General features: G+C 43.3%; 1 protein-coding gene across 5 annotated transcripts in view; it reads left to right on the top strand.

Moving 5' to 3' along the window:
• Window positions 1–15,801, top strand: part of LOC117432547 (solute carrier family 12 member 5-like) — a 97,159-nt gene that overhangs the window by 13,185 nt on the left and 68,173 nt on the right. For 4 of the 5 annotated variants that reach the window (XM_059004093.1, XM_059004095.1, XM_059004094.1 and 1 more), the window contains exon 2: window positions 11,707–11,739. The exons of the other annotated variant lie outside the window; for it this stretch is intronic. In XM_059004093.1, the coding sequence (XP_058860076.1) occupies window positions 11,707–11,739 (33 nt within the window). The remainder of the gene's footprint in view (window positions 1–11,706; window positions 11,740–15,801) is intronic. 5 annotated transcript variants of the gene reach the window in all.

The raw sequence follows: 15,801 nt of genomic DNA on the forward strand, positions 1-15,801 counted from the left end.
CAAACTGAGAAGACCTCCCCCAGATGTGCTTTCCATTGTAAGGAACCCGTCTTTCTGTATGCGTTTAAAACAGCTTCAAGAATCTGGAGCGTGGAAGAAATGACATCACTCTGCTAAACCCCACCCCTTGACCTCCAGCTGACTTGAACCAGGAAGTAGTTCTCGGTTCCATTCCGTTGCCCTGCCAACAGAGAAACGAAAACTAGTTTCCGAAGAGCACAACAATGCCCCTGGACTGACCCGCCGGTGATAAAGCTGCTGCTGTTTATAAGCTGAAAGCATCCCCAGCTAGAGATGAAAGTGTGCTTTTGAAACATGCAGCAGAATGTATGATTTGTGTGTGCGAGTTCAATCCTCCTCCTCCTCCTCCTCCTCCTCCTCCTCCTCCACAGCAGATGGGCTGATTCAGTGGCTCAGGAGGAGAGAGACGCTGAGGAGCACGTCATCTCTGCAGGCCCTTGGCTGTCCTCATCAAACACAGCAACGCAATCATACAGACAGTCTGCCATGTGGTGGAAAGGGCTAAGTGGATCACCTCCTGAAGCTGCTGTTGGGTCAATTGAAAAGCCAAGACTATAGAGTGTGTGATGCTGTACGTCCACCAGGCTGGTGGAAGTATCTATGGGTGGTTAATGTAAACGTTGTAATTGATTGCTGGTGCGGTACACTGTGTGCGCAGGGCTCATGGATTATTGTAACTCTCTGTGACGCTCCAGTGTGTTTCCTAGCAATCTAAATCTACATGAAGAAAAGCATGTAACAGGCGGTGGTGTCACCATTGCAGTTTAACTGCCTCTGTGCATATTGGGTCTTTTTTTTTTTTTTTACAATATTCTAGTTTTGTTTTATTAAACGTTTTTTGGTGCTGATGGTGGTCCTGATTAAAAGTGTAAAGTACCCAAACCTTTTCATGCCCGCTTATCTCTTAACTGCTGTATCCTCCAAATGGTGGCTGCGTTTACATTTGTGTGGCAGGGCTGGTGATAATGAGTTCTCTCATAGTTTACAAGACGAAATAGACTGCAACATCATGAAGAACTTCCAACAGATCTCAGGGCTATAATGTGTAGTTTCTATGTGATTAATTTAAGGAGATCAGATTTATAGTTGAAAGGGTACCTGTCTAAATCTTGTGTGCTTCCATGTGATTCTATATATCTTCTTTAATACGATACTAAAGTAGATGTTGTATCTGTCTTTGGTTAAGGGATGTAAAACAAAGCTCTTTGTCTCTAAAGCCATACAAATTGTACAAATGAGTTCATTACTACAGATTATTCTCTGCTGTGACTTTCTTAATGAAGGCATTAGAACAAATTGTCAATTTCTTCACAGCCATTCTGGTGAAACAATGAATGTGCTTTTTAATTTATTTATTTATTTTAGTGCCACGAGTCTTGTGAATTTATTCCCCTGGTCAGGGAGCGGAGAGGGCGAGCTCAGTGGAATTAAAATTGATTTTGGCTCAAAACGGAAGGAGGCTGCTGTAATAGATAATGGCAGCGATGAGAAACTCATCTCAAGGATCATTTTCAACACTCTGGCTGTAATTGAAAACCCTACTTGCCGTGTCCTGCTTTGATTGAGCTTATTACTGTGACGAGGAGCGGCGAGCGCAGGCAGGCAGCAGCTTCATCTGCGCTTTGTTCCACGATGTTCTGGTGAGGCAGATTCTCCCCTTTCAGAATGGCATGCAGACGGTTAAATACCTGGCCAAGCTAACCACCTGTGGAGAGATCGAATCACACAGCCAGTCAGTAAACCTCCTCTTGAAGGTGCAGGACCAGTGGCCGTCACTAGACAGACCCAGCCTGATGCAGCGGGGAGTCTTTTCATTATTAAGACACTTCCAGCTACAGGAGGTTCACGCCACCCCAGCTGAGATTAAATTAAAGCGAGATTAGTACTAATTTAAGATTGCTTACAGCTAGCTTTATTTCTGATTTCCAGATCGTTGTGCCAGACAAATTGAGTCTGTGGCGTGTTTATTGAATTCTGGGTTAGTGTAGTGCTTATCTCATTGTGCTGTTATTATGGAAGCCTGCAATTAACCATGCAAGATCCATTGCTGCTGCACCCCAGGGGCAAAATATCACCATAGTGCCAGCAGTACAGAAGCAAAACCAATGTATCGGGAAGCAAAAATACATCGTTTGTGTTCGCCAGAATTCATTAATAACATCAATTATCAAAAAGATATCAGAAAAAACCCAGAATGATCCTTCCTGCCACCTTATCTTAATGTACTTACCGACCGCTGAAATCATGAAACCTGTTGTGCTGTATGGAAGAGGGTTCATAAAGTAGTGGGGTCCAGTTTCTCAGCAGTATATATATATATATATATATATATATATATATATATATATATATATATATATATATATAGTTTACATGCACTAACATTTGTCTCTTTAAATATGTCTGCAGTGAGACAGCCGCACAGTGAAGTTTCTGCAGATCTTTCCTGTTTTACAGTATTCCCCCTGTGTGGGTTCTTTGTAGCCTCAGCTTGCTATGCGTGTTTGATTACCTTTCACCTGCCATTGAAGCATTGCCATTTGTAACAAGTACATGATCAGTCCGATGCTAATAGACCATGTCTGTGTATCACCTGTATTCCATCTTTCACCCTCTCTGTTCTCACTCAGATTGAAGCTACGATACACCCAGGCCATTATCAGAAATTCTGCATCTAGCGATCTTTCTATCTGTCTGTCTGTCTATCTATCAACCCATCTATCTATCTATCTATTTATCTATCTATCTATCTATCTATCTATCTATCTATCTATCTATCTATCTATCTATCTATCTATCTATCTATCTGTCTGTGTCTATCCATCCATCTATCCATCTGTCAATTTTTACATTCAGCCTGTGTTTAAGACTGCCTATCATACAAGAACTTGTCAGCTGCCCAATCAGTTTTCTAGGTTTTCTGGACAATTTTCTTAATTGGGTTTTGCTATAAAAAAACAAGTATGTGTTGCAGTAGAGTGGAGTACCTCATTAGGAAAAAAAAAACAAAAAAAAAACTCCCCTGGCCGAGAGATTGGCAGATCTGCCGATGCTGTTCTAGAGGACCGCCGTTGCCAGGGCAACCAGCAGCAGTCGTGATTGGTTTTCGGAGCGGCGAGAGGAATTACTGCGGAGGATTTGATGCTCTGCACACATCTGAGGTCATCTAATAATGCTGGCTTCTCGGGGAGCGTGGGGAACAACATAGAGAAATACAGTCAGAAATAGGGTTTCCTATTCACTGCATTGCAATAGTGGACACAAAAACAAACAGCACTGCTCCCCTCGACCCGCATGGTAAATCCATTGAGCCAGTCAGTGCCTCTGTGTGCTGACAATCACTAAGAGGATGAGAAAGGGAATGGAATCAGGCTTCAGCAAGGAATCATGAGACCACCGCCCAGTCAAACACATATATTCAGGGACGGAAATAAGACTCAAAGTAGTTTCACCCGTTCCAGGCTTTACTGTGATCTTGATTAGCCACAGTGTGTAGGTAACGAGCTCAGATGTGTCTTATGGATCAAACTGCTATGCAATGGGAGTCTTCTTTCCACCCCTGAATATATTATACTATATCAATTGCAAGAAGAAAAAAACCCAACTCCGTATGTGAATAATGTTTTATAAAATGAGTATGCAGGAATGAACACATGATGGGAAGGAAGGAAGTATCTATTGATGAAATAAGCCACACTTCTCAATGCATGTTTTTCTTGTGTGACCCATATTCCTGATACCAAGGGGGACTGGGCTCTGCTATTTCTGACAGCACTGCAGCACAGAGCAAGACGGTGTGGTAGCCATGGTTACAGAACACAAAGGCCATGCTTTCTGTCAAAGGGCACTGTATTAAAACGAAGGGGGTCTCAGAACTCATTGGCCAGAACCCCAGAGATAAAAAGTTCATGAGTTCCAGCTCCAGGATTCAGTAATACCTCTAAAGAGCCTGCTGTTTTCATTCAGTCAAGTGCTACACATCTTCATAATGTGTAGCATGTAGAGAATACTGTCATTACCACAAGCTCCCCTGCGTCCCTGTTCTGCTGGCAGGCTATCTGTGAACACCGTATGCAATGTTCTCTGAAATAATGGAAAGCCGGGCTGATTTGAAAGGAATACAGTTCTATTTTTAGAATCGGATCTAGGTTGAAATAAAAACCAGGACTGGATTACTAGGGGGAAAGACATGGGTCCAGATTCTGAAAGCTATGCACACCATATCTATTTCTGAATTTTAAAAAGGGGAGTAAGGAATGATTAAAGACTGCTTTTACAAGCCCTTAAATTAGACGTCTTGAGTTGTCAGTTTCTGGTAACATTTCAAAGCCCAGTAATTCAGCAGAAAGTTTTCACCCGTTTAAAGAACGGTTGTTTGATCACCACACAGACCTGGATGTTTTCTGGAGACGTACCTTTGAAGTCTAAATGTTAGCAGGTGTGCATTTGTTGCCTGTTATTTGAAGGACTGCGTTTTTAAAATGTAGCTTTTCAAGGGAATAGAGCAGATTGGGTTCCCGGGCTGGCGGGATTAATACACACAGCACTTGGAGTTTTTGACTAAATGCTTTCTGATCCAGTGAAGGGATTAGGACCCTGGCCTGAGAGGATTGTAGTGGTAAAACGGATTACTGTGTTTGACAAAATTTGAAATGCATTTCTAATAAATAAACCAGCTGGAGACTGAAGCAGTCTCTTATACTGTGTGACAGAGGCATGACATGCTGCACTATGTAAAAAGTCAAATCAATTAGTTCATCAATACAGCACAACAGTCCTACTATAAAACAGTAAAAGGCTAAACTAGTAAAGCACAGAAGAGAACTGAGAATTCACCTCTCAACGTATCGAGACCCATTCAAGCACAGGTGCTTCACAAGAGCATGTTTTAAACCAGAAATCCCTCATGTGCAGTGGAGAGGAAGGACAAAGCTCACTGTGTCCCTCATGTGCAGTGGAGAGGAAGGACAAAGCTCACTGTATCCCTCATGTGCAGTGGAGAGGAAGGACAAAGCTCACTGTATCCCTCATGTGCAGTGGAGAGGAAGGACAAAGCTCACTGTATCCCTCATGTGCAGTGGAGAGGAAGGACAGAGCTCACTGTATCCCCCCTCATGTGCAGTGGAGAGGAAGGACAGAGCTCACTGTATCCCCCCTCATGTGCAGTGGAGAGGAAGGACAGAGCTCACTGTATCCCTCATGTGCAGTGGAGAGGAAGGACAGAGCTCACTGTATCCCCCCTCATGTGCAGTGGAGAGGAAGGACAGAGCTCACTGTATCCCTCATGTGCAGTGGAGAGGAAGGACAGAGCTCACTGTATCCCTCATGTGCAGTGGAGAGGAAGGACAGAGCTCACTGTATCCCTCATGTGCAGTGGAGAGGAAGGACAGAGCTCACTGTATGCCTCATGTGCAGATTGGTTTAAAACTGCATTCGCTGGGTATCGGTGCCTCAGTGGATTATCAGTTGAATTCACTTGTAGCTCGCTGGATCTGGTCGCTGTTTGGAAATGCCAGTCTGAAATGAGTTTTCCTCAATGTGCAGCTTATCATTGTTAGTTTTTCTATTCATTTCAGGAATATGTTGCTCAGGATGCAGTGTTTTCTCCAGGGATCTGATTAGTGAGTTTGTTTATGAGATTAGCTAGTCTGTGGAGGGTGAAACTTTTAATTAAAAAAGAAAACACCACCAAACATGGCCCAGCTTGTGTCTACATCAGGACAAAATAAACTGCACTGCCTGAAAAAGAACTTAATAAAAAAAAATAATAAAGAAACTGCACCCAGCCCCCGAGAGAGCAGGACTGAACTGAGAAGAGTGGAGCCAGGAGTAATTCACTGTCCATGGGGGCTGAACACTGCGATGCATGGGAGATGAAAGAAAGAAAGATGGGAAGTGATTGAAAATGAGAGCAGGCATTACATAGAGAATAATGTGAAGGTCTAGTGCTGTGTGTGAGGATGCGGCTATCGCTCCATCTGGAGGAGCAGCCCAGCCTGCTTGTGAGCCCCTGGCAGTGTGGGGGGGGATCAGAGACCGGGCTTCAGAGGGTGGGATTGATCGGGGATCCCCATGACACCCCTTACAGACCTTCCCAGAATAAAACCGTCGATAAACACAGGGAAGAAGAAGCCCTTTGTTTTGTGTCTCATGCTGAAAGCGTTTAGCTCTCTTTATCTGCCTGTTTAGGGTTGCGGCTGTAGCTGTTTGAATCTGTCAGCTTCATTAGGGCTCAGGCACAGAAACCGAAATAGATCCATCAAAGTAAGAGGCCGATACATATTGCTTCTATCACTGTGAGAACCTGTGGCAAGACAGCACAATTCACGTAGCAGTTTTCACTAGTAACCTATTCAAAAGACTTCCAAGTACAGCATGCACACTCCCAGCTAAAACATGCCATAAAAAAGCATTCTCAACTATCCTCCCCAATCAAAGTGTCATCAAAGTGACACGGCTGAAGGAGCTGTGAAGTCCCTTGGCTGCTTTACCCATCTGATGTGGCACTGCACTTTGTGTTCCCTCCTGTTCCCTGGCCTTTTCCACCCCATTATTGCGCCACTTATGCCTCATCATTACGGCATCCTGACATGCTTATTTATTGATGCATTCAGTTTGCTATTCCTGTGCTTGCGAGCTCACATCAGAGCAGTACAGCGATGCACTATGGGCTGTCTCTGATCTCTCTGCAGGAGTCAGGACATGTGCACTGAGGAGGAAGCGAGTGTGATGGCAGCCCTGCACAGCACCTTTGCCTAAAGAGACATTGTAATGGGTTTTTGTACTTTTTCCTTTTTATTATCTTAAGGGAGGGTGAAGCCAGCAGAGTTAACAGCCCCTCATACGACTTTCTGGAATCCAAGACACACTCGGGCAAGTCTAATAATTCAGCAGCAGAGCTGAAAACTGCTTGGAAACCATTGCAAACTTAAATGGAAAAGGAGAGGTTAAACCAAAAAAAAAGCCATGCAAGCTGCATGTGTGTCATTATTTTAAAATGAAATGCCATTTGATGTACTGTAGTAATTTATTTCTGGTAATTCATTTCCCACTTAGTAGTAACCAGCTGTGCAGGATTTAAGGATTTCTTCCCTTTCCAGACAACCTATAAATGGTTTCACGGTGTTTCTTACAGTTAATATATTAAAGGAATAAGAGCGACATCATCCCTGAGACCCAGTGCTTCAATAGATTAAAAGCAGCGATTAATGATCCAGTAGCTGCAGTTTGACTTGGCTGCTGTAGCTGAGGTCTGGTTAGAAAGGAGATCCTGCTTGACTGCCTCCAGGGCAATGTGACTGTGGCTTCCTTTGCACTTCATTATTTGTAGCTCCAAACCCCCCGCCAGTCATCACGTATACAGCAGTGATGTTTGCACGCCCAGATCCACGGCTGTACGACAGGGTACCCCAGAACCTCAAGCAGTCTGGGTTCCTTTCGGCTGTGCAGTGAAGTCACACTGAAGGTGCCTTGCAGTACCCCTGATACTGTCCGCTATTCAAGGATTAAACGCGAAAGTAAATGAAAGACTTGTTGAGCTGATTTCAGAAATGCTGTTTCCGTTGCTGTGATTTTAATTTCAGCGAGGGTTAATCTGAGGGGGTGTGGTCTCTGTGAATCTGCTGGACTCCACAAGGTCACAGCTGTAAATGACCCCCGGCAGTCTCATGAAGGATTTTCAAATCAGTGAGTTAAAAGCCATCTTCTGCGCTCACTGGAGAGAGAGATTAACATGCCCAAGCTGGAATGGAAAAAACTAAAACAAAAACCAGCACAGCTCCATTCAAATGGGTTTGGTTTGGGTCGGCATGATTTTTTAACAGCGTTTTGATAATTACCATAAATCAGACCTCGGTATCCAAGACATCTGTAGCGCATGTCCCTTGATGGAAGCTCCCATGGTGCCCTGCTTCTTGAAGCCTCTCCACCAATCAGTGCCCTCCGCGTCCTCATCGAGAAACACTCCTCTCTCACACCTCAATGCCCCGGACTGCGCTTGACTTGGCCGAGGATGCAAGCCTCGGCCACAGCACCAGAGAGAGCTCTATAATTCATGACATGAGACCAGAGCTCCGCCGCCTAGGGCTATTTTTAAACCCTCTTTTTCTTTCATTTGCAGTGTTTTCTCTGTGCCGTGCTTTAAAACCACGCAGCTGCACTCTTCCAATTGTATTTGCTCTCTATTTGTTTTGCGCTGAAGTGATGGAAAATAGGGCCTCATTAGTTGGAGCTCCTTCTTGAAGCAACAGCTGTAATTGCAGTAGGCTACAGTGAAACGGAAAGACACATTCATCTATTAACCTGGATCTTAACTACAGTATATTAACTATTTCTTTACCAAAACTCATCCAACCCCCCCCCCAACCTATGCACTGTGTATCTTCCAAGATTCAGTTGTCTATACACTGTGTATATTTGAAGATTCTTAGATGCTCTTACTGTGTGTTTTTGAGGATGTGCAGTACCAGCATTCTAATAGGGGGCCTGGCTTGTGTTAGACTCCAAGGACAAAGCCACTCAGACTTACTGGGGCAGATTGGAACCCGCATCCGAGAGGCAAACCCCAGGAGGTGGCGGGGGTGATGCGTGCTGCCGCCAAGAGATGCAGCAAGAAGCTCCTGATAGTAAGACTCATAAATTAAAAATGAGACGGGTGTTTGGGCTGTGGAATGTTAAGGAGAAAAAGGGAATACATTTACAAATTAATAAGACTGTTGAGAAGCCCCAGGGGAAGACAAGGCTTTGAAATGCAGCTTGACTGAGGGACTCTGACAGGAAAGAGCAGAGCTCTTCCAGCGACGCTTCTTTGTTAATTAATATTGTTTTTTAAATCTAATTAAATAAGTGGTTTGCACCCCAAGTCAACAAACTACTACCACTGCCGTTTCTTGTGGTTCCATTCTTTCATTGAACATTTCATTTACAGTCCTTTTACCCGGTCTCTTTGTTTTAATTAGTTAACTGTTGGCTTTCTCAGCACCCCCTTTTGTTTAGGGGGTGTTGAGTATAATTTGCAGCTGGTGAAGGACCCCACACTGGCACTTAAACAGGACTACTACTTCTCTGGAAAGAGCGTCTGTGTCCTCTGCTGAATGCTCAGAGATTCTGAACAGTGCTATCTGCATTATCTGGATCTCACAGACAGCAGATTTCATTTTGTGCATAAAGTGTGCTCCATAAAAGAAATAAACAATGGTGCACTATTCATAAACGCACATGGAACTGATCACAAATGTAAGGATTACTTCATTTTGAATTCAATAGGAAATCATATTTTGTACAGAATTACACACTACAAAAACACCAGAGGGTTTCCAATACGGAATTTAAAATAGTATTTGATGTTAATATCGTGGTAAATGTTCTTTAAAAATAAATAACATGGAAAGCATAGTATGTGTAAATAAGCTGTGTTTACTCTGTAGTTGTTGTCTGTTTGCTGGGTAGATTCAAATGCAGCCTCTCTTGTCCAAGGATGTCCCACCCCTGTGCGCTGAATTTACAGCATATAAAACACAGCAGTCACACAGCAGCGTGGCAATTAGTAAACAAAAACTAATTTAATGATTGAATACTTTCAGCTGCAGTGAAGTCTGAGCACAGCTGACGATGACTGCTTAATTTAGAGAAAATGTCAGCCTCGTTTATGATGCAGAAAGTACACTTACCTCATTATCACCCTTTGCTTTACATTGTCACTTTATTCCACTCGTCTGCTCCCTTGTCCTACAGTATGACTTGGAGTACAACACCACATCCTGGGCTTGGCACTGAGTGACGGTCCTTCACAGCCAGTGACCTTTTTCAGCAGGATTCATTATAAAGTAGTTTCATGTAAAGTATTCTGCAGTTAGTAATCGTCACACTTACATAATGTATGAAATCTCTATCACAATGACGTGTCTGAAATGTCTCAATCTATTTTTGACAACTTTTGCTCTACTATATAGTACTATATTTATTTTTATAGTGTATTTTGAGCATTATATATATATTTATGAATTAGTCTAGGAATTCTGGCATGTGATTGGTTAAAACCTCATCACAGGACCAAAAATAGATCCATCGATTGCCCCGTGACTCTGCTTGAGGTTTATAGTTTTTTTTTTTTACAAACTTCCTCAAATTACGTCACACACTGAACACCCTTCCTCTCTTCACACAGCAAAGCCAAATGGTGGGACAAACGAATTACAAAATATACTACAAAACAAAGATGCTGCAAACACTAAAATCGTCATAAAAACGTTGCTTTCAGTGTTTTCTGACTTCTTAAAATTCGAAACAAATCGACGATGTGAATAAATACGACGTTCACAGACTCAAGGGACTCCTCAGAGAATTCTGTGCCGCAGTGAGAAAGTCAGACGGACATTTCTATGCCAAAAAAAACTTTAATAACTCTGCTCTGTGGACTTCAAAAACATGACTTTCTTGACTGGTTCATAAAACAAACTGCAGACCTCGGCTCACAGTGGGAAACTAAAGGCCCCTTGGGAAGAACTATAGTTCCCTGCGGCTTCGGGCATTCAGTCCCCTGTTGGTATCTGTAGTTCTTCCCTCGGGGGGCATAGTTTCCCACGATTAGCCTCCTCTCCAGTCCATATTTTGTGTGTTCAAAATAACCCTATTGCTTTACATGTGTTTCTCTGCAGGTTTCAGCTCTTCTCTGTACATACCTCACAATTCTAATTTCCGTGTCCCGACTTTTTAAATCTGTTCCCAGGATTCTGCAGGGAAGTAAATCGGCACATTTGGCCGAGGCTGTGATTTATACTGAGAGCCAGAAAGGTCACAAATGCAATGCAGCAAATGACTAAAACCTGCAAAAATAATATGTACCCATTTACAAAAGACACAAACGGTTACCGTGTGCGATGCAAAACTCGCTGAAGAAAATTATAGCCATGCATGAAAAAAAAGTGCCTTTGGCAGCTTCCTCAAAATACTAATTTTATTCCATTTCCTTTCTGCAGAGTGTAATGTGTTATAGCTTGCAGTAAGTGACAGCTGTCATCAGTCATTCACTTCATTAATTCAAAGAGCAGTTGGGTCTGGTAGAGGCTTCCCCAGCACAGGACTTTGTTAACTTGCTGCTCTGAGGGCTCGTGTGATCTCTGGAGGAGGTTCTAGGAGCCCCACAAAATGACAGGCCAGTCAGCCTGGAATCAACCCTACAGGAGTTAACGAAAGAACTATAAAGAGAAGCAACATTGCAGAGATGGCTCAGTGCTCAGACCCCTGCTCTTTCTCATCCCCATAACTGACACCACACAGACCTGGGCTGGAATATCATGTTCGTGAATGTGCTGCATCCCTGTCAGACAATCAAAGGGAGGTTATGATGAGGTGTCGTGCTGCTGGTTGAAGAATGCTTGTTCACTCTGTCCTGCTTGGTGCTGAACACTGTGTCGGTTGAATTGCTTTTCATTGGGTCCATTCCTGTTTGAAGGATGAATACTCAACGTGATAGAAGTCAGAGTGTGCACAAAGTTGTTTACCCATCTTGAAAAGGTTTTATCTGTTCAAAAACATGTACAAGCATGGCCAAGTTCGAGTAAAAGGACCGGCTATGTAAACATGTGATATCTACAAAAGGTTTTGACCAATCGGGGCTCTGTGTTAACGACTGCGCAGGGAGCTAGATTCTGAATGTTTTTTTTGGTTTGTTTCCTCTCTTTGCAGCCCCAGTGCAGTTGGTGAGGACTCACTCCAAAGGTAGGTTCAAAGACCTTTTCTTTCATCTGCTGAATCTGAGTTTACTTTATACAGCACGGAGAGTCAAGCTGAAAGGTGGCCTGTTTGTGAGTGTGTGTGTTTCTCCCCCACGGGGAAACACTTTAAGAAAGAACCGCAAATTCAAAGGGCTTAAAATGGAATCTCTTAGGAGTAGCAGCCACGGTGCTGGGGTTTTCAGTCCCACTTTAGCTTCAGGATTTCTATCAGAAGATGCAATGAAATGTGCTGATAATTATTAACAAGAAACAACAATTCATTACAATACTACTTCTGCAGCATGACGCTTTACTCACAACAATGCCAAGGTTTCTTGCAATGCCTTAATTACGTGTTTTATAACACTGGGCTGCTGTATGTTGTTCATGACATCCGTAGCATCTCTATAGATGCATCATTACAGTTACTCTTAAGTGTGACTGTATTTTCCAGCTATATTGATGGCTCCAGCAGGAGGCATAAGGCATCCCAACAGAGCACTGTAAGAATCACAGCTATCCCACTGGAATTAGACTAAAGAACTCCATTGGTAATAACGAGCAAAGGATTTAGTTGATGTCACTCATAGGTCCTCACTCACTGGCTAGACTGCACTCCCTCCACACGCTAATCTCCACCCTGCAGGCCAGCATGCATTAATAGGTGCACATGTTTTATTTTTTATTTCTACACTGTGTGTTTTGACTCTTTTATGAAGGACAGTTTAATGGTGTTTTAATTGGGGAGGTCTGGAGGCAGGCTGGCTGGTTTACTATGATGTACGGCTCCTCCAGGACAATGGGAGAGAATGGCAGTGTAACAGTTATGAGAAGGGGGTGGATCCGATAGAGACGGGGGAGCAGAGTCAGGCCTGACGATGGCAGAATCATCCTTCACACTGCTATCAGGGATTGGCACTGAGCCAGGCCACAAACAGAGGAAACCACCTGATGTCACAGACACTTGTCGAGGGTGTTATTGCCGTCATACCTTTGCACAGTGTTTGCAAAAACGTCTTTACTGAGCTACTCAAACCCACTGAGCTGTACCTATATAATTGGGTAAGGGTTAGGATTAGAGTTAGGGTTAGTGTAAGGGTTAGGGTTAGGGTTAGGGTTAGGATTAGAGTTAGGGTTAGTGTAAGGGTTAGGTTTGGAGTTAAGGTTAGTGTAAGGGTTAGAGTTTGAGTTAGGAATCGGGTAAGGGTTTTATGTAAAGTGTTAAGAGACCTGTGCATCACTTGTTGGTAATTGCTGTCCTGGGTGGCTGGCTAATTCTGCTGCGGGGGCTTCACTTGATTGTGGATTGCAGGTAGCCCCACGGTGTCAGAGTGAATAAATCAGAAAGCCGCTGCAGCCAGTAAATGAAGTGTAAAAGAGCCCTGATCAGCACATATGGCCAAATCCAAGAGAATGAATTTACAACCGTCATGCTCTGTGCTCAAGCTAACCAGAAATTAAATACCAGGCTCCGCCATAGAACAAGAGGAAGGGAAAGGGCAGAGATTCACTTCTAACCTGCTTTACAGCAGAGAGATGGTTGAAAGGGCAGTTTTGTCATGTTTGCAGTGCTGCGAGCTCTTTGCCTAACGTTTAAAATGATCACATGCACACCAGCAAGCTCTGAGAGGGTCTCTAACCTCCCTCCCCTGTGTGTGCCGGAGTGCGTTGTGCAGACTCTGCCCTGAGGAGTACCTGTCGAGGAGAATGAATGTCTGTGTGTTTAGTGAAGAAGGCAGGAAGAGCTCTTCTCAAAGCACACTCACAATGTACGTTCGCCAGAGTACCCCCGGGGTGTGCTGTGCATTTGGAAAAGTGATGATCCCCATAAAGTTTCTTTTAATAATGTTGTGATCGCCCTGGATAAGGGCGTCTGCTAATAAATAAATAATAATAATAATAATTATTCCCTTGTCTATTTGATTGATTGATTGATTGATTGATTGATTGATTGTCATGATGCTGCTGTCAGGATGTCCCTGCGAACGAGGAGGTTGGATCTCAGCAGACTAATCCTGGAGAAATGAAAAAATATATACATAATAATATGACTCAAATCTACTGTACAACACCTAATGGATATGCAAGCCCTGAAATACAGTGGTGCTGCTATAGCCTCTTTTCAGAGAGTTATTACCGTGGTACGGAATGGCAGTTTTTCATGATTATGAATCAAGCCTCCTTCCTACTTCAAAAGGCTCTTTCAATGCAGATCAATCACAGGGAGCTCACAGAAGTGGAAGAAAGAGCTGTGACCCTTTTGATCTTGAAATTTACCTTAAAGAGACGTTTGGAAAATCCCACAGGCAGGGGGTGTTATTATTTATCCTTTGAGGTTCAGCACACTGACGTGTCAGCTACAGTATTGCTCAGGGTAATCCAACCCTGGCACTCCCAGGACTGGACACCCCCGAGGGAGTCATCCTTGTAAACACATCGATAAATACATTCAGAAATCAATCTGTGCATTACTTCAGATACTAAAGCAAACATCCCAGCAGGAGCTTAGGGGGGTTGAGAGTTCGCTTTCTCCTAGAAAGCGAACTCTCAACCCCCCTAAGCTCCTGCTGGGTGTGAGGAGGTTTAACACCCTGAGATTCATATAAAATTTAGTATCATTTAGTATCAGTCTCTGTCTCCCATGACTGTGCTCTTGCGCTTTCACAGTGGTTATATAGAGGATACACCATGGGGTCCTGCAGTTATTGATCAGGCTGAATAACCTGGACGGGCCCCTGGGGTTGTGTATCCTCCTGAGTTAAATCGACACAGGAACGTTCACGGGGTATTCTGTTTAAACATGACACCTTTTAGAAACGGAAGCCTGTTTAACCCTGTATTTAACAGCTGCTGTCGGATAATGGCTTTCCTTGGCTTGAGCTCTGCATCTGCTTAGCGACGCAGGGTAACTTGGAGCAGTGCGGTTCCACCGCTCTTTCTGGTGTTGAATTAGAATGACTGCAAGATAGATTCCACAATGATATTCACTCAGGACCGCAGCATGTGAAAAAGATATTCGATGCTAGATGTCACAACGCTTGTTGTGCTGTATAATCTAATATACTCTGCTCTGCCTTCTATCAATATGCATTCAGATGTATACAACATTCAGAGATGAATCACAAAGTGTATTAAACTGAGAAGCTAGCCAGCTGCTGCTCCCTGGCTAGCGGGATTTTTTCCTAGTTGAAGCTGACACCTGCTGCTGGCAGGGTGACTGGCTATTTCAAGTGGTGCTGGGAGGGGGTGGGGGTGAAGTGGTGGCTTGGATTGAGAGAAGGGGTTTCTCCCCAAGACACAAGGGCACTCCACCTCTCCTTCCCCCCCAAACCCCCTCTTTTTTCTATTATAAGATCAGATTAAACTCCAGAAAGGCTAGATTTATGATGATGCTTTTTGATTAACCAAAATTTCACTATGATGAGAGCTGTTCAGCCAGGCTTCTCAAAGTGATTTTAACTTTGAGTGTTTGATGTGATTGATCAGAATGACAGTTCTAACCCTAACCCTTAAACTAACCCTTACACTAACCCTATCCCTAACCCTAACCCTAATCCTTACCCTAACCCTATGACACATGGGGCAGGAGTCGTTATTATCTAAATATGGTTTCCAGCTCGTTAAGTAATGCCCAGTAATACCCAGTAATACCCAGTAATGCTCCGGCACAATCCCCATCATCTCCATTCTGGATTTTAGCACGACTGCGTGTGGGATTTTCATTTACATCTGGAATGATTCATGATTTTGTTAAACAATATTTCTTGGCGCAGCGGAGAATTAAAATGTATGGCTCAAACTGAAAGCTAAATGTAATTACAGCAGCAATCAATTCACTGTTTAATGTAATAAAATGATGCATGAACCAATAAATGAATACAAATAAACAGTGTTTGTACTGTGCATTAAAGTACCTGACTGATACTTTGTTTCAAAATGACCAAAGAATATACAATAATGTTGCGCAAATATCCACATACACAACCACTGTGAATCAAGTTTCAATCAGCACATTGTTTCTTATGAGCTGTATGATCAAACTGAATACGAGACGTGGTCAGAGATG

The sequence above is a fragment of the Acipenser ruthenus genome, chromosome 29, assembly GCF_902713425.1.
Source record: "Acipenser ruthenus chromosome 29, fAciRut3.2 maternal haplotype, whole genome shotgun sequence".
In the NCBI taxonomy this organism is placed as follows: domain Eukaryota; kingdom Metazoa; phylum Chordata; class Actinopteri; order Acipenseriformes; family Acipenseridae; genus Acipenser; species Acipenser ruthenus.